The sequence below is a fragment of the Adiantum capillus-veneris genome, chromosome 11, assembly GCF_014529385.1.
Source record: "Adiantum capillus-veneris isolate H3 chromosome 11, ASM1452938v2, whole genome shotgun sequence".
In the NCBI taxonomy this organism is placed as follows: domain Eukaryota; kingdom Viridiplantae; phylum Streptophyta; class Polypodiopsida; order Polypodiales; family Pteridaceae; genus Adiantum; species Adiantum capillus-veneris.
The window spans coordinates 123924801-123946956 of record NC_140941.1 but is presented as its reverse complement, the minus strand read 5'-3'; the positions used below and the strand labels follow the sequence as shown (position 1 = coordinate 123946956).

The 22156-nt window shown below is 41.7% G+C and overlaps 1 protein-coding gene across 1 annotated transcript; it reads right to left on the bottom strand.

The window, feature by feature from the left end:
- Positions 1-532: 532 nt before the first annotated feature.
- On the bottom strand, positions 533-1628 carry LOC147447956 (germin-like protein 5-1). Its single transcript, XM_086523855.1, has one exon. The coding sequence runs from the start codon at positions 1343-1345 to the stop codon at positions 677-679; it is 669 nt and encodes a 222-aa protein (XP_086379981.1). The 5' UTR covers positions 1346-1628; the 3' UTR covers positions 533-676.
- Between the last annotated feature and the right edge of the window lie 20528 nt (positions 1629-22156).

Sequence of the window (22156 nt, the reverse complement as noted above, 5' to 3'; positions counted from 1 at the left end):
ACATGGCCTTTCAAAATTAGTTCATACGTGTTGCTTTTGTCAAATAGGAGTATTTATTGTGCAAGAAGATAGTGGATAGGGTTTGAAGGTCACAACCATGTCCACGATGGGTGTATCATCCTTGCCCATTGGGGAGGTTGTTCGTATGGTCATGCTACGAGGGTTTAATGTGCAACAATATGCATACATAATACATGTGAAGTTCCTCCACATTCCGGACATGGTCATCCCTATAGGAGTTTCTTTCCATATGCTGCATCATATTTACAAAATTCTCTTGGTACTTCTCTTTACAAAGAGGAAGGGTAGCCGTTTAGGGACTTTCTTGGACCAGTGCTCGAAAAGAACCTAAGTTTAGTGTAACTCCACCTACAAATTCTGAGATTTACCTCTAAATTTTATAGTTTAAGATGAGAAAACCTACAAACTTTGAAAAAATTAGTGTAAAACACTTTAGATTTACGCCATAGCCTGTGCGTGAAAGGGTCGTTAGAATTAAAAGTTGTGACTCAAAAGTTAGGGGGCCCGGGGAAAACCAAAAACAAAACCTGGAAAACTTGTTTCATTAAATCCTTGATGTAAGGTATAGGTAGTCACAATGATGAGAGAAAGACAGCAGGAAAAACAGGGTTATAAAACAACATTCCGTCCGGTCCGGCAGGCAGCTTGGCTATATTTAAGTCTTGCGAATGACCTCCATCAGGTGCTTCACTTCGCCATCACCAATCTGGAAGGCTTTGGAGAGCACAGCCGACTCTATAGGAGGCATGGAGGCAAACGTGGCACGCGCCACCTGCGATGTGCCAGGATTCTGGCTGGTGAGTGCGGCGATGCCCACGGCAGCCTCATCACCCACATTCAGCTGAAAGTGGATGAGGCCCTTGGGGAAGAGGAAGAGGTCGCCCTGCACGATAGTCTTCGCGAAGAGCTTGTTCTCGGTGGTGACAAATCCCACGTATAGAGAGCCCTTCTCCAGGAAGAGCAGTTCGGAGGCGCGCGGATGGATGTGAGGAGGGTTGAGGCCGCTCACCGCGTAGTCGATCCTGGCCATGGACACTCCGAAGGTGTTGAGTCCTGGGAATTTGGCCACATTGGCCAGCGTCACCAGCGCGCCCAGCTTGCTACTGATGTTTCCCGGCTTGCTGATGACTGCGGAGGAGAAGTCATCCACTGTCTGCAGCTCGGCCGCCTTGCACACAAACCCGTTCACCTTCACCGTTGAGTTCAAATCCGCGACACATATGTCCTGCAACGGCTCTGCGTCGCCTGCCCGCACGCTCACCACCGCTGCGCCCACCGCAAGCACTGAGAGGAGCGCAAGCGAGAGCGCATCAAATTTCTCCATGCGGCCAACTTTTTATTCGAGTGCGATGTGGCTTTGACAGCACTTCTTGGCTCTGCCTATTCTGCCAGCTCTGGGCGCCCGCCCACTCTATTAAAGCAGGCCCAAAATGGTGGGTAAGGAAATGCTGTCAAAGCAACTACACCTCTCACGCGCACTCAGACTACTACTTGGAGAAGATGATGCGTTGCAATCTCGCTTCTGCTCTGGCGCTGTTGATGCTCTTTGCTGTGGCAGCAAGCAAAGCTATGCACGCAACCTTGCACCCACTCCCCTCCTCTACTAAACCATCACAGTGCCACGGCTCTAATATCTACATGATTATCTCTTTCACACTGCTCGCCGCCCGCCCAGTAATAATTAAACGCGTCTGGAATCTGGATTCTACCGGAAAAGACACAAATCAACGATGGACACGTCCTCTCTCACGTCCTCCTCCACTTCACCGCTCAGAGACGTGTGAATATATTAGAATCAGCTGGAGTCTCTCTCTCTCTCTCTCTCTCTCTCATGGTTTGCATTTAACGCAATGTTTAGGGCCTGTTTACACGCTGCCAAAAATGGCCCATTTCTGGCCTGCAGTGGCAAAGTCTTGTGGCCACACACAGGGACTTCATTTTGAAGCCTTGATGTGAAGTAGTGGCATTTATGCTACTTTTTGAGCCCTCATATGGTATTCCCTAAGTTCGAGGTGGTATTAAACACCTAAACGGTGTTTTTCACAATATCCAAGCTGGTTTTCAACTTTCCAAGCGTGACCACCATTATCGAGACGTGAGCAGCATTAGCGAGGACCACCACCAACCATTCAAAGCCACTAAACTTCACAGAAATGGACCATTTTTGGCAGCGTGTAAACAGGCCCTTAGAACTCAAAACTGTTATTGAAAGTCCTCACCGACCACCCTCATGACTAAATGGCACGAGGTCTTGAATGAAGATCCCGCCATGGGATCGACGATGGACGGCGGAAGGCGGGGATCTCGAGGCAATCGAACGGCGAAAAAAAACAACAACGACCTGTCGTCCCCATGGATTCGAACTGAGACGGTGTCGTGGCAGCCCAATGAGCTAACTGTGCACGCGTTTTCATTTTGTTGAACTAGATGTGTGTTCAGACTTACTTAAGCTTGTCAAAGTTTATACCTCGGATGTCTGAGTTTACTTTTTAAACATCGAACGGCGTCGCATGCCTCTGCTTTTTTACGTAGAGTTCTCCTTGTTGGATCCCACGACGGGATATTCATTCAAGCCACCTGTACTTGCTTGCTCTCTCTCTCTCTCTCTCTATCTCTAAGAAGTCAATTGCTCAATATCTCACAAATACATTGGGAGGATACCTCCATGCATCAGTTAAACTTCGGCATTTTTTGTAAAAGTAAAATGTGATGCCTTTTATATAATGTGACTTTGTGGGGTAATTAAAAAACCCCCCTTTTTAACATGTTTGAATGAATAAAATGACCCCTTATTTTAGGATTTTTTCCAAAATGGAATATAAAAAAATCCTCTTTTCAGTGTATCTCTGTTAAATGGAAATGCTTTGCATTCTAATACCCCTAATACTGAACTCACATGGTATATTAACATGATTACATAGTGCACACCCCGAGAGCATGCTCTTTCTCCTCATCTGAGCTGCATGACATTGATGGGACAAGGAATTCATGAAAGTTGGAGTCCTCATACAAGATTACTCTCCCACTGATCAAAGCATCAACTGTATCCCGTGATCCTTGTAGTGAAGTGAGTGGCAATATTGCTTGACAACATCGGCATGCTCCACACTTTGATCTACCAACAAGGTCTTGGTGCAAAAATGGTGATAGTAAACTTGATTTTTCTTTGCAAAGTGCACTCACTTATGGTACCTTTGATGCTTCTTCCTAAGTATGCTTGTTTATCTTGAGGGTTGAGTAGGCGATTGAATCTTCATTTGGAACTCTCCATTGTCCATGGTCGAGTCAGGTGGCTATCACTTGTCCCTATGATTCCATGTCCTTGTGCACCCTTTCATCCGAAAGACATGAATAAGCCAATTATACTTGTCCTATCAATGTTGTAGATGCGCGTCATCACAAGATTGGGATATGTTCCCCAATCCATGTAGCATACTCTTCAAGTCTTCATACATTGATCGAGGATATGTGATGAAAGGGTGCGTTGCATGGCCATGTCATTAAAAGGCTCAACGGGAGCTTCAAGTACGGAGCTAATTCCCTTTTGTTTGTTTTCCATTGCCATGTCCTTAGCCATGTCAACAATTGGGAGAATATGACGAAGATGAGGAAAGAAGTCTCTCAATATTTGTCGCATGCCATATGTGTGCTTGTACAGCTTGCCCAATTTGCACAATCACAATAGGAGTGTTGCAATTTGACAGGGTACCAGATTTGTGGCATACATACTGAACACCTTGAATAGGAGGGCTGCTTTCTCAATCATTTGAACCATTGATGGGTCCCTTGCATATTTGCAAAGCATTTGTTCACGTGACAAGCATGTTGCGACTTGTCATTTATGTACATGTTGTGTTTACTTGAATCAACTACAAAAGGAAAAATAGTATATGTTAGGTAAAGGCGGTGTACCTCACCGTGCTTTGCCCGTGTTCGTCGGCCAGTGTCCGACCGCCCACATTCATCTCCTTATTCTTTATACATACAAAGAATAAGGAGCTCTCACTCACATTCTCACATAGTCCTCACACATTGAGATTTGGGAGCTCCACCCCACATCCTGTGTCGTGCTCTCTCTCTCTCTCTCTCTCTCTCTCTCTCTCTCTCTCTCTCTCTCTCTCTCTCCCCTTAGCACTCTCCGCACGCACACTGCATCCGCGCACTCACAACTGGTATCAGAGCGACGTGTTTCATTCCCGAGATCGCTTCCGTGCGCACGCACTCTTGAGAGGGCAAACAGAGTTTCGACTTCGGCATCGGCAAATTCAGCTTTTTGAGAGAGTTTCTATCAGGTGTGATAGGGTTTTACCCCCCTTTCAGAGCCATTCGTGCAATCAGAAACCTCATTCGAGCTACGGTTCAGAAGCTGCATTTTTCAGCTCTCTTTTGATAGTTTATGCTACGTTTTTGGGCCGAAAACGAAGGTTTTTGGCATATCTTTCACACTCGGACTCGGATACATGTGATCCAGAAGTTTACCTTGGGGTTTTGGCACGTTCTAGATGCACTGGTTGTATCAAAATTTTAAAATTTTGAGTGCTGAATTTTTTGCAGCAACAATTGTTTATTGTGTATCGAGGATTCCACACATATTTTGCTCTCGGATGTGAGAGTAGTATTTGCTGCAAGTTTCCTCACAGGTGGGAGGATACGATGTATGCCTTATGTGGTTTGATGCTCAAGGAGACTCATGTGATTGTAGTTTGAGCTCGGTAATGTATGCCTCGAGCATGTTTTTTGGCAGTCACAGGTAGAGCAAGTATTTGTGTACTAGATTTGCAGGTGTTTGCAATGATGTATGCAAAGTGTGGAGATTGGTGCATGCATTTAGTGTGAAGTTTGATGTGCTTTGATTGCTCATGGTTTTGAGCATGCAGTCACTTTGGTTACTAGTTTTGTAGCCGTTTTGCTGATGAAACTCTGGTGAAATTTTCCAAACAGTTTTATGCGCATCGTTGGTGCGATCGAGATTGCGATTGCTTGAAGCACTCAGGATTTGCGTGCAGTGTTTTCCCTTTTGGGTGGTGCATCACGCGAGCGTGTTTCGCTCTACAATTTTGGTCTTGAGCTGTGAGTGCTCGACCATTTGGAGCTTCCAGTTTTGACTCCCAGCTACTACAGGTTCAGTCTAGTTGTCATAATAACTAATATTTAATTGTCCTACATGATTTTCTCATGTTAAACTGATCATTTAATATGGGGAAGTACCAAGGGAGAAAAAGCTAGAATATTGGTTAAGCTGGCAGACCGGCCACAGTAGGGATCCAAAGGAGGGAAAATATGGATCCAAAGGGGGGGCCATCTGCAAAAGAGCAATGTGCAACAATGGGCTTAAAAGACCCTAAGGTTCAACCCATTAAGACTTCCAAAATGCTAAGGTTCCAAAATTCAAAGGTTGTGTCCAAAGGTCAAACAATAGGGAAATTGGATGCTTTGTGTGTGTCTCAAAAAGTCTTCATGAGTCCTACATAGGAGGGGGCGAGCCCTGGAAGTAGGGAATGAGAGAGAAACATACACACACACACACTTCTCACAAGCTTCCTTTACACAAGGGGAAAGAGGGACACATGTCAGCTCCCTAGCCCAGATGCCCACAAGGTGTACTCAGATCCTATTGGATGGCCATGGAGGTGGACCAATGAGAATTGGACTAGAGTAAATCTAGTTTAATTAATTTAAAAACACTTAATAAAAGAACCAATAAGAATTAAGCTCTCTAGAAGACTATTGGACAGTCTCCCAAGGGGTCCAATGAGCATTTAGTAGCCCAATGGCTTGCCTAATTCCTATTGGCCACGAGGCAAAGGGGTCCAATGAGGGTTTAGTTGCATTTATTAATTACCTAAAGCTCTCACAAAAGGGGAAAGGGAGACAAATGTCAGAAGGCTATCACTTATGCTTCTTAGTACTCATTGGCTAAGCCTGGAAAGGGTCAATAGGGTTGCAACATGAGCAAATAGCAAGAGGGGTCGACCAATAGAAAGAGAGGGGACTGATTTTCTCAAGGTATTATGCACACACACTCACACAAACTCATGTGTGAAGCAAGAAGACTCTCTCTCTCTCCTTCTCAAGTTTTAATGGAAAGCTTATCACCTACTCCAAGCTTGTGAGAAGGGAGGCCTACACCAACAACTCTTGGCTTTGTGACGCAAATCCAACCAAGAGCCAAGATTCAATGCATGCTCATCTCCTCTACCATGCTAATTACTAAGCGAAGCTATGCTAATGTGAGTGAGATGTACATCTTTCTCGTAAGACTACTCCTTCTTCATCTCAATCTACTCTCATACCCCGCTAGCTCTCACCATCTTTGAAGGTGTGTGAGGTCTTGGGTCTAAGACCGTGAGGGAATTGATGTTGTGTTTGATAAGTGTTTTGCTTAGTGCTTGAAGTTTCCATCTTCATTGCACTAGCTAGTATTGAAGGAAAACAAAGAATTGTATTGTAAAATGTCTCTCTCGATGGGAGAAACCATAATACAAAGCCTTTTGGGGGGGGCACGGCTCCATGTAAATCCGGTCCTCAACTCTTGTCAATAGCTTAATTTCTCTCTCTTTTGAAGTATTGTTCATGCTATCTAACTAGGTGTTATAGTTTTTGTTGCTTTTCCACCCAAGCACTCTTGTTATTCTCATTAGGAATCTATTCTAATGAAATGCTCACTATGTTCATGCTATTTTCCGCAACACACAAGTTACTAGGCCATTAAATGTTACATTGGTATCAGAGCACAAGGTTTTTCTTTCCTTGCTCAAGGAGGGAGGTCCTCAAGCTAGCTATAAATGGTTGGTATTAATAATTGCATGTGAGCAAGTAGAATAGGGATTTTTTAGCCTTGCAGTGCGCCTGCCTTTGTGCACATAACGGGCCATCACCGTCGAGAGCTATGGTCTTAATAGTGGAGTCCTACGGGGTTTGCCTTCGTCTTAACCACTATTGAGCTATTAGAAGCTTGACAGGAGCCGGTGCTGTTTTGGTGCTGAACGACCCTCTCTTCTATTGCTTGCAATTAATGGTATTCGAGCCACGGGTACAGTAGCTTGAGTGCTTTTTCTAAAGGGGTAAAGAGGAGTAGCAACTAGGGCTTGAAGTGCCAAATTACACCTAAAAGTTGTTAGAGTGGCTAACAATAGTAAAGAGAGTGAAATTAATGTTGATAACTTTCATTTTGCTAATGAGGAGGCTACTAATGATGCCCCTATGCTTGTTAACTACCTTGTTTCTAGGCTTCAACAAGCTATGGGCAATCCATCCCTCCAAAGTGAAGTGCAACGGTAGCTTTGTGCTCATGGAATTCTCCAAGCTCCCCACCATGACGAGAGAGTACCTAGGAAGCCTCCTTGTGAGACTTCCAAAAGAGGCCTCTCTCCGATTCGGGAAGAAGAAGAGGATCCATACGAAGGGCTCAAAAATTTGCTTCTTGATGATGCGTCTCCTTCCCAAAAGAGAATTCAAGAGCCTCCACCGAAGGAACGAGAAAGAAGTGAGTCTCTTGCCACCTCGACGGAGATGGCTCCATGAAGATGGCGGCCTAAACGCTCTCCATCACCTCCAAAACGGAGAAGACCATCACACACTCCTCCACACCATATTTCAAAGAGGAATGACAAAAAGCAAGAGAAGAAAAAGGCGCAAAAGAGGACACCCTCTTCTCCATCTTCTTCATCCTCTTCCTCTTATGAAAATGATAGTGCATACAAAGAAGATCAAGCCAAGAAAAGGCGACAAAGAGGTCACCCTCTTCTCCATCTTCCTCAAATTTTGATCTTCTGAAGAAAGTGATGGTGCAACTTTTGAACCATAAAAAAGAAGAGGATATAGGAAATCCTATGCTACGTGGAAGAGGTTGTCCAAGCTCAAGAAGTTCAAAGAAGGAGGAAAGAGCATCTCTTTCCTTACCTATGATGGCACCTTTGGTGCTACAAACAAATTCTTGGTCTTTATCCCACAGTTCAATGTGGCGTTTGGAGATGAGGGCTTCACGGAGTCCTCTAAGATACACCATGTAGCAATGAACTTTCAAAAGTCTTCCAGGCAATGGTGGTCTAGCCTACGGGCCAATGGTAAAGCTCCACAAACATGGAAAGTTTTAAGAGCTTCCATTATGAAGCAGTTTTTGGCCACCGAAGCCAAAGACAAAGTACTCACCGAATGGCGAAGCTTGAAGCTCTCTCCCTACAAATCGATTCACAAATATGTAGACACATTTTGGAACTTACAACTCAAAGCCACTGTCTTCAAAAAGCTGGATTTTGGAGAGCAAAAGCAACCATTTTGTGCGGGCTTAGCTGAAGAAATGGCAGAGTATGTCAACTCCCAAAGGCCACGCACCATATCGGCGGTTATACACCATACTATGGTGGCTTCTCGAATCAATTTCCAAACAAGGGCTAAGAGAAATTCTAAGCCCATGGAAAACAAGGGTTCCAATGAACCTAAGGGGAAGGAAAATGTTCAAAAGTCTCCTAAGGGAAATTCCAACAAAGTTAAGGATAAGGGAGTTTACAAAGGTAAAAACAAACTCTGTCTTGAAGAGATTGAGTGTTATCGCAAGGATAACTGCTATTTGAAGTGCGACAAACAAGGGCATGGGTACCGCGCTTGTCCCCAAAAGAACACCCGCCATGAGCCTCCTAGAGCTACCTTGGTTGAAATCCAAGAGGAGGAAACTCACCACAAAGGATCTGCTCTATGTCATGCTTGGGGAAAGGTAAGATAACATGATGCTTTTATTCTCTTTGACTGTGGTTCTAATCACAATTTCATATCCGCAGAGTTGGCCACCAAGCTAGGCATACAAGCTTACAAGATGGGAGATGTCCTACCCGCGCAGACGGTGCTTGCAAGGGGCAAGAAGCTTCAGTCACTCCCTTAATCGGGAAATTGAGGCTCCAGGTCCAAAGCTATGTGGACAAAGAGGATATGGGACGCATGTCTAACCTCACCATCCTATCTTATTGGAGTATTAGCGAGAACCACGATTAATTTGTCAAACCATGGGACGAAGTTGACTCGACTAGTGCATAGAAGGTACAAGAGGTTTTCAATCTCTTAGAAAAAAACTAACAACTCGCATCTAACTCAAGCTACACTCAAGTGACTGAAATCACCAAAAGCCAATCGCTCATTGGCAAGCAAATCACATCCGTTATAGCATCAAATGACATCCAAACGTAACGAAACTTCTAGGACAAGTTTATAAGACATAAGCACACATGCTTATGGTCTCAAACCCCACTTTAGGTCAAGTTCCAAAATCGCGATTATTAACAGCAGTGGATTTTTGATCTAGTCTTTTTCGACCCAAAATGCATCTAAATGCTTAGCAATAATGCCCCAATACCCCGCCTATGCTTAGTTTGCAATTTAAAAGTGTAAATTCCTAGTTATGATGAAATTAGGCCGCGGGTCGGCGACGCCAAAAGCTACGAAATACTGTGCGCTGCTTACGTCAATGCGTAGAGCTCTTACCTGCGGTTGCAATGCAACAAACGTAATCGCAATGTGACAACCGGAGAGGGAGTAGGAAGCGCAAGAAGGAGAGAAGTGAGCGCCGTTAGCTCACGCTGTGTATTTCTTATCCAAAAACTTACAAAAATTGGCTTTTATACCTCAGCCAAGGTTTTTGGGTGGTCAAAACTAATAATCTAGAGTTCTACCAAAGCTGGGAAATGACTGGCTGATACAATCTGGAAGCTTGTAGCCCCGACTCATTAATTATAGAGTTTATCCGAGAAATAGGAGTTACAATATTCCCGATTTATCAAAAGAATAAATGTTTTACAAAGAGAACTCCGAAAAATGATGTCCGTATTAACTTGCTGCTAACATTCCCCCCCTCCTCGGCTGTGTCGTCCCTTGACACAGCTTTATGGGCTGAACTAGTCTTCGGTTTGACGGCTGGCGAGGCGGTCTTTAATCACGTCCAATGCCTTCTGGTATCTGATTCTTCTTTCTTTGTCGGGTACTTGCAAAAATTGCATTGTTACTTTATTCTTCAGCTTCCCGTTGAGTAGCCTACAAACCTAGATGTTAAGTTGCTGATCACCTGTGCAAATATCTTCGTTCGCCAGGTGAAGAATCCAGTGTAGATTGCTTCTTCAAAGGCCATCATATTATTCGATGGAAAGAACATACATCTGGCATAGAATGCGTAAAGGACTTCTTCTGAAGACTGCACACTTAGATCGTAGCATAAGCCTTTGTTTCCTTCCAAGAATGATAGCCATGGGGCTCCTGTTTGCTCAAGCTCATTAAAAACTTGTATACATGTTAGCAACATTCTGCAGATCTTACATAACATGGCACATGAGAGACCTGGCAGACTCTTGAAGAAAGACATGGCGCCCGTTAGGGTTTTCACCATGTATTCCTCTGTTGTTGCTGTCCTCTCTCTAGAGCTGGCAGCCTGGGGAAGTTAAGTCAAGTTGGCCTCTTCTTTTGCAGTGCTTCATGCGCTTGCCATGTCCTTACTCTGGGTACATGACAGAAGGTTGGATCTCTATGAAGGGCTGCAGATGCTCTTGTGAACAGAATCAGGTATCTTCGATTCTTGTTCAGCCAGCTTAACCTCCACTTTGGGTGGTCTTTATCTGTGCCATCTTCTTGCATATCTTTGTACAACCTTTCTTTCACCTATAATAGTTCCACTTTGATGAGAGTGTACGGAAGGGATTGTTGGTGCCGTTGAGCGTTGATTTGATTGGGAGTGAGCCGAGTGACGTTGAAAGAGTGTAAAACTCTCACCTCCAAATCCATTGCGGCTTTCCACTGCTCATCCACCTCTAGGGTGATCTTCTCCTTTAGTGCGCCTTCTTGAGCTTTTGATAGCTGGACCATTGGCACTGTGTCTTCATCCGTGATGTTAATATGAAAATCTTCATCACCACTCGGCTCTGCTGTGGACTGTGTCTCAAACTCAGCAAATGAGACCGAGGGTAAGTCTATCTGTGGCGGCTCTGAGGTGCCTGCCTTTTCCTGCATGTCTGGTTTCCCATCTCTGAGAAGTTGATTAATCCACTTGAGTTCTGCTATCTCCTTTAGGAGCTCCTCCTCTCTCTGAACCCGCATTAGTGCCAGGTCCCTGCGCTGTGATTGTTCTAGCGTTAATTCCAATTCTAGGTCTTTGTTTTTCTTTTCAAGTGCCTTATACACTTCGTCAATTCCTTTGATCAAGGCCACACTGGATTTTCTCTGATTTGCCATAAGAAAATGGCTTGATCATTGATCCTCTGTTCAGAATACTACAGAGAAGCATTGGCAACATCTAATTGCACCTGAATTTTCTGAGCTGACAAAGATGTTGTAAGAAGTTCATTCATAAATTCTGTCAGCTGCTTGTCTTTTGCTTTGCAGGCATCAGATAGTTTGGTGAGTAGATCACCTAACTCCTCCATTTCTTTTTGTTGCCTATTTCTGGCTAACTGATGCTGTTCTGCTTCTGCCTTCAGCTCTTGCACCTGCCTTTGAAGATCAATGATGACAGTCATCCTGTCTTTTAACTCTCCTTGGAGAGTGTCGATCACCATCTCAAGTTCCTTGGCCTTTGTGCTGCGGTTTAATGCTGCTGAACGCAGTCTCTCCGTGATTTCCTACATCTGCCGTGCATATTCATTGACTTGGACGATTACCTCGTCGTTTGACTGCCACTCCTCCTGTCTTGTCAGCTGGGATGTGCCTGCAGCATCATGTGTAGCTTCTTGCTGCATCATAACTGTTGGTGGTTCTTGTGTAGAGGTAGATGGTCGGTCTTCTTCTTGGGTATCCTGAGACTTTGATGCCTCGGAAGTTTCTGGTTGAGTGGAAGTAGATGGTGTTGGATCAGACCTTGCTGTCTCTTCAGGTGCCGTCCTTTCTTCTTTCTCTGGCTCAAGTTCTGCAGCATGTGCAACGGTAGACTCTTTTTCCTCATCTGCTTCCTTATCAGTCTCTTGTTTAGATCTACTTGCCTTTTCCTCTTCTGGCTTTTGAGTATCTTCTGTTGCCTTCTCCAGTTCCGGTTACGGTTCCGGCTCTGTCTCTTTTTCTTTCTGTCCGTCGGGTTGGTCAGCCTCTTGTGTAGATTCTGCTTGTTGGGTGGACTCAGAATCTTTGTCTTTCTCAGGCTCCGCTTCTTCATTGGTGTCTTTGCCCATCGATGATGGTGGTGGGCTAGGCATGGGAAGGTCTTGTTGCTCTGTATGCGGTGAGGTTGATCGAGGAGATCCATAACTTTGTTCTTGTCTAGCCGTTTCGTTGGCTTGTCTTTGGTCTCTCTCTCTCTCTCTCTCTCTCTCTCTCTCTCTCTCTCTCTCTCTCTCTCACCCATTCCCTCTCTCCCTCTCTTGACCTCTACATGTCATTTTTTAACCTACTTCTTTCCTCACTCTCACTCAGTCCCTCTCTCCCTCTCTCCCTCTCTTGGCCTCCACATGTCATTTTAACCTACTTCTTTCCTCTCTCTCACCTATTCCCTCTCTCATTGTCGTGTCCTCTTTCCTCTCTCACCCATTCCCTCTCTCCCGCTCTTGGCCTCCACATGTCATTTTAACCTACTTATTTCCTCTCTCTCTCTCTCTCTCTCTCTCTCTCTCTCTCTCTCTCTCTCTCTCTCTCTCTCTCTCACCCATTCCCTCTCTCTCCCTCCCTCCCTTGTGTACTTCTGTCTCTCTCTCTCTCTTGTGTACTTCTCTCTCTCTCTCTCTCTCTCTCTCTCTCTCTCTCTCTCTCTCTCTCTCTCTCTCTCTCTCTCTCTCTCTCTCTCTCTACCATCACCTTGCTTAATTGCATCCCTCTCCTATACCATTCCTTATATACACACACACACTTATAGATATACATACATACATACATATGTGTGTGTATGTATATATGTATGTATGTATATACATATGTATAGACACACCTATTTATATATTATGTATGTATTGATATGTATACATACATATGTATACATATACATGTGTGTGCATATTTGTATGTGTGGATATTCGCCACCACCTTCCCACAAGTCATATCACTAATGGGGAAATCCGATGAAGGGAGAGCCGCGAGGGATATGGGGTGGAAGGGGGCCACAGAGAGAGAGAGAGAGAGAGAGAGAGAGAGAGAGAGAGAGAGAGAGAGAGAGAGAGAGAGAGAGAGAGAGAGAGAGAGAGAGAGAGAGAGAGAGAGAGAGAGAGAGTCAGCAGTGGTCGGGGGGGGGTGGCAAGAGGAATATAAGGTGGGAGGGGGCAAAGTGCAAAAGATATTGGTAAAGAGAGAGAGAGAGAGAGAGAGAGAGGTGTGATTGAATGTGTGTGTGCTAGTGTGTGTGTGTGTGTGTGTGTGTGTGTGTGTGTGTGTGTGTGTGTGTGTGAGAGAGAGAGAGAGAGAGAGAGAGAGAGAGAGAGAGAGAGGACTGCATGACAATGCATATATTTTTTCAAGGCAAGCTCGGAATCTATCCAAGATTTTACAGTTTTACTCTATGTGGACAGGGATGTGTGTGTGTGTGTGTGTGTGTGTGTGTGTGTGTGTGTGTGTGTGTGTGTGTGTGTGTGTGAGAGAGAGAGAGAGAGAGAGAGAGAGAGAGAGAGAGAGAGATAGTTCTATTATTGTCCTGGGAGGTCAAATATGACCTATGGGACCAAATGAACATGTCACGTGGTGTGAGTGGAGTTCATAAGCGACTCTCGATGCTCAAAAATGGCTGAAATGAGCGTCGCAATAGAGAGTCCACATCGTGGTTGGGAGAGGAAGGTATGTAGCCATATAATCTAGCCATATAATAGTTGAGACTCTAAATCACTAGTAGATCATCTTACTAATTCAAATGGTATTCATATTTGCTATTAATAAAGAACTCCGAGTCTATCTTTGGAAGAGTTGTTAAGCTCCAACACTTTCCATTTTGGTGATCATGGTGGTGAGCTTATAGCTCTTGACAAATCCAATCTCCCAGTTATGACTTTGAGTTATTCATCCAAACACTATGCAAGTACAACGTCCAACAAGAGGTCAAAGAACCACCATAGCATTTGCCAAGGAGGGAAATCATATATGTACTGCTATTGAAGGGTTGGAGCAAGAATCTGATAGAATTTATAATTTCTCTCAGGGTGAAGAAATTTAACTAGACCAAGACAACAAGGAAGATAAACCATAGAGAGATTCCAAAAAAAATTAAGTATTCTAGAAGCGCACATTCAATAATATATCAACAACACCACCATTCACATAGCACCAGACATACTACCAGGGAAGCCAACCCAAAGGTAGCAGTTGATACTAGTGAATCAGTAAACCATAAATTAAATTATTTTGAATCAATTTCAAATCCTCAACGAGCAAAGGAACGGGAAACACCTTGAGAAACACACACTAACTATTTTGTCAAACCAAGAAGAAGAGAGAAGACCATTAATCTTAAAACTACTTTTTCAACTTTCAAAGCAAGCAAAAAGCCAAAACTTTCAAAACAAGGAAGAAAGGGGCATGGACTAGGAAGATTGAGGAATTGTCCAGGCAATTTTTTAAATTCAAAGAGAAGGCTGTCATAAAGGAAAGTGGAAACCTAGTGTGTAGTCTAATCGCACCGCATTGATGAGTGTGTTCAACGTACTATGCAACCTATTTTCACATCCAGAATAATTGAAAAATTAGAATACGTCATTTTAAATAACGTGAAAATGTATCATTAATGGCAGTAACCAATCCAGAGCCTATTAACAAAGAAGTGTTTATTGAGAGCCAAGAGAATGGAGATCCTATTAGGGGAATTGTTGGAAGGGAAAGATATTAGAACTTCTCTGGTAGAGGCATAGGGAGAAGGGACTTCAACAAATGAGACTTCAATTGCTACACCTATGGCATAAATGAATATTTCTTAGCACAATCCAAAAAGTGTAAAGGTTGAGGTGGCTAAGTGAAGATAGTCGAACATAGTCAAACCAGTACTAGTGAGAGTGATCATTGATCGGAGCTATGGTGTTTTCATCAAGGAAACACCAGAGAAAACACTTAGTAAACCAAAGTAGAGTGAAGAAATTCGAAATGGGGAGAAGTAAAGGACTATTTGGAAAGCCAAGGGGAAAGCCAAAGAAGTGGATACATGGCAGGAGCATAGGGTTTTGGTTGCTTAGATCACTCACGATCTGGAGAGAAGGAAGTCTAAAAAACCAAATGCTCAGAGGCCAAACCATTTAAAATATTTCACCCATGACTTTAGCAGCCCAGACAACACAACTCTCAAAAACTAGTCATGGTATTTAAAATGGTGAGAAAGAAGTGTTCCAAGCCAACTTGGTCAATGTTGAAATTGTTAGGGATTAAGGAGTAGCTAAGTAGATATTAGAGCAGTTTACTTATTAGAGAGAGATAATCTTTACACACAAGAGAGATAATAGAGAAGAGAGAGAGAGAGAGAGCGCACAATATATGTTTTGCCCAAGTGTGGGCTACGTTCACGAGAAAGTAGTCCCTCAATGGCTTTTCACTTCTAACTTGAAGTAATTACAAAGGGATTAGCAACCCTTAATGGACCTCCTGACTTGCTTCACTCTCGTTCACCACTTTACACACACTCTATCACACCTTACAATTGTTTTGTGTGTAGAAGAGGCCTCCTTTTATATGCTAAAAGGAGCCTCTATGCGCTACCCTCTCTCATCAATCTAAAACTTGGCCAATGCCCATTGAACACCGACCACCATCAGCCATTGAATTTGGCGCCCAGTGATAGACTTCTGACCACCGGCCAACCGGCCATTGCCTTCGGGCCACGGACCAACTAGCCATTGACTACCATCCATCAATCGACCATTTTTTAGCCGCTTTTCGGCCATAGTCCGCCGGCCATAATATTTCGTAAAAATGGGAATCTTTTGACCTTTGAAGGTTTGGTTTTTTTACGAGATTTTTCTCATGCATGATGGCCATTGGCTTCCCCTCATAACTGGGGCCTTACAAATGTGTGCTTAAGGGGTGAATCAGGCTCCATACTTAATAAAAATACTGGATGTGGAAATAGAACAATTTTAAAAAGAACAAAGTGATTTTTCATTCAAGGATCCATCAACAAAGAGATAAAGAAGGGGACCACAAACATGGCATTATGAAGATAGTTATCTAGAAGGGAGATCTTTGACTATTGATACAAGCTCTAGGAATGAACAAGACGAGATATATGTGTAGGTTTGTGAGAGAATTAAGAAAAATAGAATTGGATCATATTATGAAGACCTTGCCTAAAGCAAAGAAAGTTATCAGAATGCATAGGCAAAAGGAATTTGAAGCAATGACAATGGACAAGTCAAACATCAAAGATGATGAGGTGCAAATCATACAAATCGATTACAAGGTATGGAAACAATTGGAGTCATATTGAATGGGGGAGCTGGTGTGAATACTATGAAAGAACACACTAGGCAAAATCTGGGAATTCATGAAATGAAGACAACTCCATTTTGAATCCAAATTGCTGATTAGAGAATCATGCAAGCCATTGGATTGGTAGAAAATGTTCAGATATGGTTAGGATCTGAAAAGTTTAAAACCATTTTTTTTTGTCATGGATGTACAAGGAACCTATATCATCTTGTTAGGAAGAGCTTGGATGTACTATGGAAGAACACACTAGGCAAAATCTGGGAATTCATGAAATGAAGACAACTCCATTTTGAATCCAAATTGCTGATCAGAGAATCATGCAAGCCATTGGATTGGTAGAAAATGTTCAGATATGGTTAGGATCTGAAAAGTTTAAAACCATTTTTTTTATCATGGATGCACAAGGAACCTATATCATCTTGTTAGGAAGAGCTTGGTTAAGGAATGTTGGAATCATTCATGACTATGCAAGCGAGACACTTCCACTATAGGGACCACCTCAAAGAATTTAGATCCAAACCAACAACAGTACAAATTGGAAAAAGGCAATGAGACTAGAAGAGTTGTGAAGAAAATATGGAACAAAGAAAATAGAGAGAATGCATCCTTCTATGAAGATCTTTCAAATAGAAAAAAAAGCTACGCATTATGTCCTTTGAATTAAAAAATTGTTCAAGAACATCAACAAAAATATCTTGAAAGTTTTATAGAAATGAGCGAAGGGAAGAAATCATTATCCATGGATGGTAGAGCTTTAGAATAAATAAAGAATTAATCACTAGGGTCTAGTTCAACAATGCTAACATGGAATCCAAAAGCCATAATGCACAATCATCGGAGGGAGATGGTCATTTAGCATCATAAGGAAATTATGTACATGCAAGTTCAAATTATTTGCACAATGAATATGAAATTGGCACAAGGACAAAAAAAGAGGCAGAGTCATTGATCAAAAGGAAGGGAGTAAAAACTCGTAATTGGCTACTACTTGATAACCAAGAAGTTGAAGAATAGAATTTGGGGACTAACGTAGGACCCAAGATCATTAAAAACTCGTAATTGGCTACTTCTTGATAACCAAGAAGTTGAAGAATAGAATTTGGGGACTAACGTAGGACCCAAGATCAATAAATTCAACAAACATCTGAAGCTATCTATCAAGGAGAAAGCTAAACAAATTGTTTTGAAATACAAAGATGTTTTTGCATCGGAATACATTGATCTATAAGGAATCAATCTAGAGGTATGTCAACATTGGATACCACTGAAATCTGATGCTAGATTATTCATACTGTAAAGATACATGATGAATCCCAATTGTGCAAAGAAGGTAAAAGAAGAAATTGATAACCTCTTGAAAGCTAGATTTATCTCAGAAGTAGAAAGAAGTGACTAGTTATTCCCTATTGTTGTAGTACCAAAGAAGAATGGTGAGATCAAAATATATGTGGATATAGCAAGTTAAATGCACAAACAACCAAGGATCCATTTTCTTTACCATTCATTGATGATGCCTAATGAAATTATTGGTCATGAGATGTAATCAGTTGATTATAATCAGTTGAAAATAGCTCCATAAGATGGAGCAAAGACAATTTTCACTACTAAATAAAGAGCTTTTATGTATTTACTAATGCCATTCAGATTATGCAATGCTCCAAGAACATTTCAAAGGTCTGTGATGAAAAATTTTAGTGAATTCTTGCATAAGTTCTTGACTCTATTTGTGGACGACTTTACTATCTACTCAATAGAGGAAATACAACTACTATTTCTTGAAATGGTTTTTCAAAGATACAGAGAGAAGAGAATATGTCTAAACCCTTTTAAGGCTATATGCATCGTATGGAAGGCATAGCTATTAGGTTATGTGTTTTTCAAGAATGGTATTCGGATGGTTAAAGACAAAATCACAAAATCAAAAGTATCCACCAAGCCAAATCAGCTTCCAACGCGTATGAATTGAGTTCTTTTTTAGGATATATTGATTTCTACAGGATATTTGTCCATAGGTTTGTGGAAAAATCATAATCTTTATATGCATTAACGCAAAAAGATGTCAAGTTTGTTTGGTCTGTGGAATGTGGAGCAACCTTCTAGTTAGAGAAAACAACAATAAGCACAAAACCAGTACTTCGCCAACCCAACTGAGAAGTGGTTTTTCATGTACATGTTGATGCATCTAGAATGGAAATGGGTGCCATATTAGCACAACCTAAAGGAAAATTAGATTATCCAATGTATTTGTCAAGTAGAAGATTTAGCAAGGCAAAGTAGGGGTACTCTACCATAGAGAGGGAAGCCTTGGGAATGGTTTTCAAATGCAACCAAGTTTAGACATTATCTGCTCTGCAAATTATTTCATTTTTATGTCGACCCTTGTTATATCTAGTCAACAAAGTAGTCATCCAAGGAAGGCTAATCAAATGGATGATTTTTTTATTGGAGTTTGGATTTAAAATATTTCATAAGACTGGAAAAACACATTGTGGGGCTAAAAAAAATTCGAGAAGCACTGAAGGAATCTCATCAACATCACGAAGGGATGAGCCGATGGTGGACGTTGAATTATTTTGGTCAACAACAACAAAATAATCAATTCCTGAATGGCAAAAAAATTATGATTTCTTGCAACAAGAGAGTCTACCAAAAGATTGGTCTCTAGCCAGTAAAAAGGCATTTGTATTCAAAGGCTTTATTTAAAATTCACACTAATTGTCCAGGATGTCTCTACAAATTGGGGATAAATGATGTCTTAAGGAGATGTGTATCAATTCAAGATAGAATGCACATTATTGGTGAAGCTCAAGTTGGGATATGTGGAGGACATTTTTCCTCTCTGATTACTCATAAAAAAAAGTTACAAGTTGGACTATGCCGGCCAAGCATAATGGCAGATGTTCGGACTTCTTGCAAACATGTGATATTTGCCAAAGGGTGGCATACCAATTGCATTAGATATGACACCCTTAACCACCATCAAGCTGTTAGGAGTATTTATTAAGTGGGGACTAGGGGACTAGACTCCATGGAACCCTTCAAGAAGGTAACATCTTGAAAGAACAAGAACATAGTCATGGTGGAAACATGTTATGTGAGCAAGTGGGTCAAAGACAAAGCACTTCCAAATAGCAGAACAAAATCCAGAAAACATCATCTCTTGCTAGATGCACTTCCAAATAAGTCAATAGTCATGGAAACATGCTATGTGAGCAAGTGGGTCAAAGACAAAGCACTTCCAAATAACTTAGCAAAATCCATAGCTTGGTTCATTTATGAATACATCATCTATCACTAGATGTTCGCTAGAGATAGTTTCATATTAGGGTAGTCACTTCATCTATGAAACATTCACATTTTGACAAAAATATTTTCCATAAAGCATCAAAATTCAACAACTTAAGTTTTTTTCAGATGTAATGTTTAGGTCAAAAGCAGCACAAATACCATCAAGAAAATTCCAATGAAAGTTTTCTAGAAGGAACCTCATAACTGGAATCTCAAGCTTTAGACGGCTCTATGGACATAGAGAATAGCTTACAAAAACATTGCTCGAATGCAACCATTTAGGATTATTTAATGAACAAAGGAAATGGTTCTATTAAAACTCATAGTTTCCAATTTAAGGCTAGCTATTGAGCATGGTCTAGATTATAACACCAATCTGAATGAAAGACTAGCTGATTTACTCAAGTTGGATAAAATCAAACAAAGAGCAATGTTGGAATAAGAGGTGGTGTAGCAAAGAAGAAATCATTGGCATGATAGTAAGCTAAAGGTTTGAGAATTTCAAAAGGAAGATTTAGTCTTACTTTATCAATCCAAACTTGGACCTAAATAGCCAAACCTTAAAATTTCTTGGTAGGAACCATATGAGGTTGATTGTGTATTTTCCAATGGCACAAGTATGTGCTACCCATTTTGGAAAATAAATTACGGATGGAATCTTGCGTGGATGCCTCGAGCAACCAGACGCAGATGCAGACGTGGTGGGTAAGGTCATCCCATAGGCCTAAGCAGCAAGGCTACGACATCACCCTCAGCAAGAGGCGGCAACGCTTGAGATGGAGAAGGGGCTGGGAGGGGGTTGAATGTATTTTTTTTATTACCGGTTCCAAGCTTGAAGCAACAATTGTGCCTTGCTCTGGTGATTAGCACAGCGATTGGATGTTGAGTCTATCAGAGTTCAAATCTTTAGGAATGGCTTGAGTTTTGCTTCTCTGTGTGCGCCAGAGAAAGCTAGGAAAGACATCCGGGGAGATTCGCCTGCAATATAATATCGAAGCTGCCAGTAGGAGTCATTCTTATCTAGTTTAATATTACCTGGAGTGTACAATGGTTTAAAAATCAAAATATATTATTTGGCTCCATACAAACTTCTAGGAAAATTAAATGATCAGTTTGAATATGAGACTCAACCAGCTGAATTATTCCTAGTAGGTATTGATCCAAACAAGATCAACCAGAGTTCTCAGACTTCAAATAAGCTAGAAAATGTTAGACACAATTTCAAGACCTCAAATAATTTGGAACCTCAATCATGTGTTCAAACACATATGTATTGATCAAACAAACCCATACTAATTATAAGTAATGGTGAAATAAATGCAAAATTTATTGAGGGGAAAAATCTATCATCATTAGTGCAATCAACCAATACATGCCTACCATGTTAGTAATGAATACTTTTTTGGAGGCGATAACAAAGTGTGTCTAGATGGCTAGAATTAGAACCATTATGCGATGTTTTTATGACCCTAACTCACTATCTTCAAACACTTGTGCAACCATGTAGTCTTTCCACTCTATATTATCCGCTCAAGAGCTACTACCTTCTTAAATAACAACACACTAGCTCACATCACTATCATACTTTCAACCACAAGAAATCCAGTTATTTCATCGTTTTTTGATCAAGATACACACCAAAATCCATCTATGGCTAACGAAAAAGCTTCAAAGGCTATAAATCCTATCCACAGAGGAAGAAGGGCCTAAAAGATCATATCAACCCATTGATAAATACGTGTTTAAAAAATAGGAGAAATATTTACTCACAAGATGGGGAATGATTAAGCGCATGGAGGTTTCTAAAGTACCGATTGATATGCCTATCATCCAATAGGTGGTAGACACATTCAACGTAAAAACAACAACTCTCACCATCAACAATCATTAGCTACAAATGACCACTGAATTGATTGCTACTATTTTTAAACTATTCTATCATTAAAACCCTAAGATCTCAACCCCTCAAGAAGTGAGCACTTTCCAATTGCAAAATCCCTCACTCTAAAGAACAATCCCATCTATGTCTCTAAGAAAGCGTGTCATAAAAACTAATATCTAACCAACCCAAATGATTTTCTCATATTAAACTAATCACTTAATGTGGAAGAATAAACGGGAACAAGGGTTAAGATATAGACATGTGCTTTTAGATCTATCTCAACACGGGGCCATTGGTAAAAGGGCCCAAATGAGAGATGGTCTATCAAAGAGCAAGGCTAACCAATGGAGCATAAGACCTTAGGGTTAGCTTCATTGAAGACCTCCAATAATATGTGTAAAAGTCCTTTGACCTTAGGTAAGCTAGGGCTGAGCTTGAGGCGCGGGAACCCGACCCAGCTCAAGGTGCTTGTCATGCTTGATGACTAAGGTGCTTGAGGTGCTTGCTGATTGAGGTGCTTGAGGTGCTTAATGATTGAGATGCTTGAGGTGCTTGACATGCTTGAGATGTTAGGGTTGCACTTGAGGTGAGAACCCAGCCCAAGCTTAAAGTGCT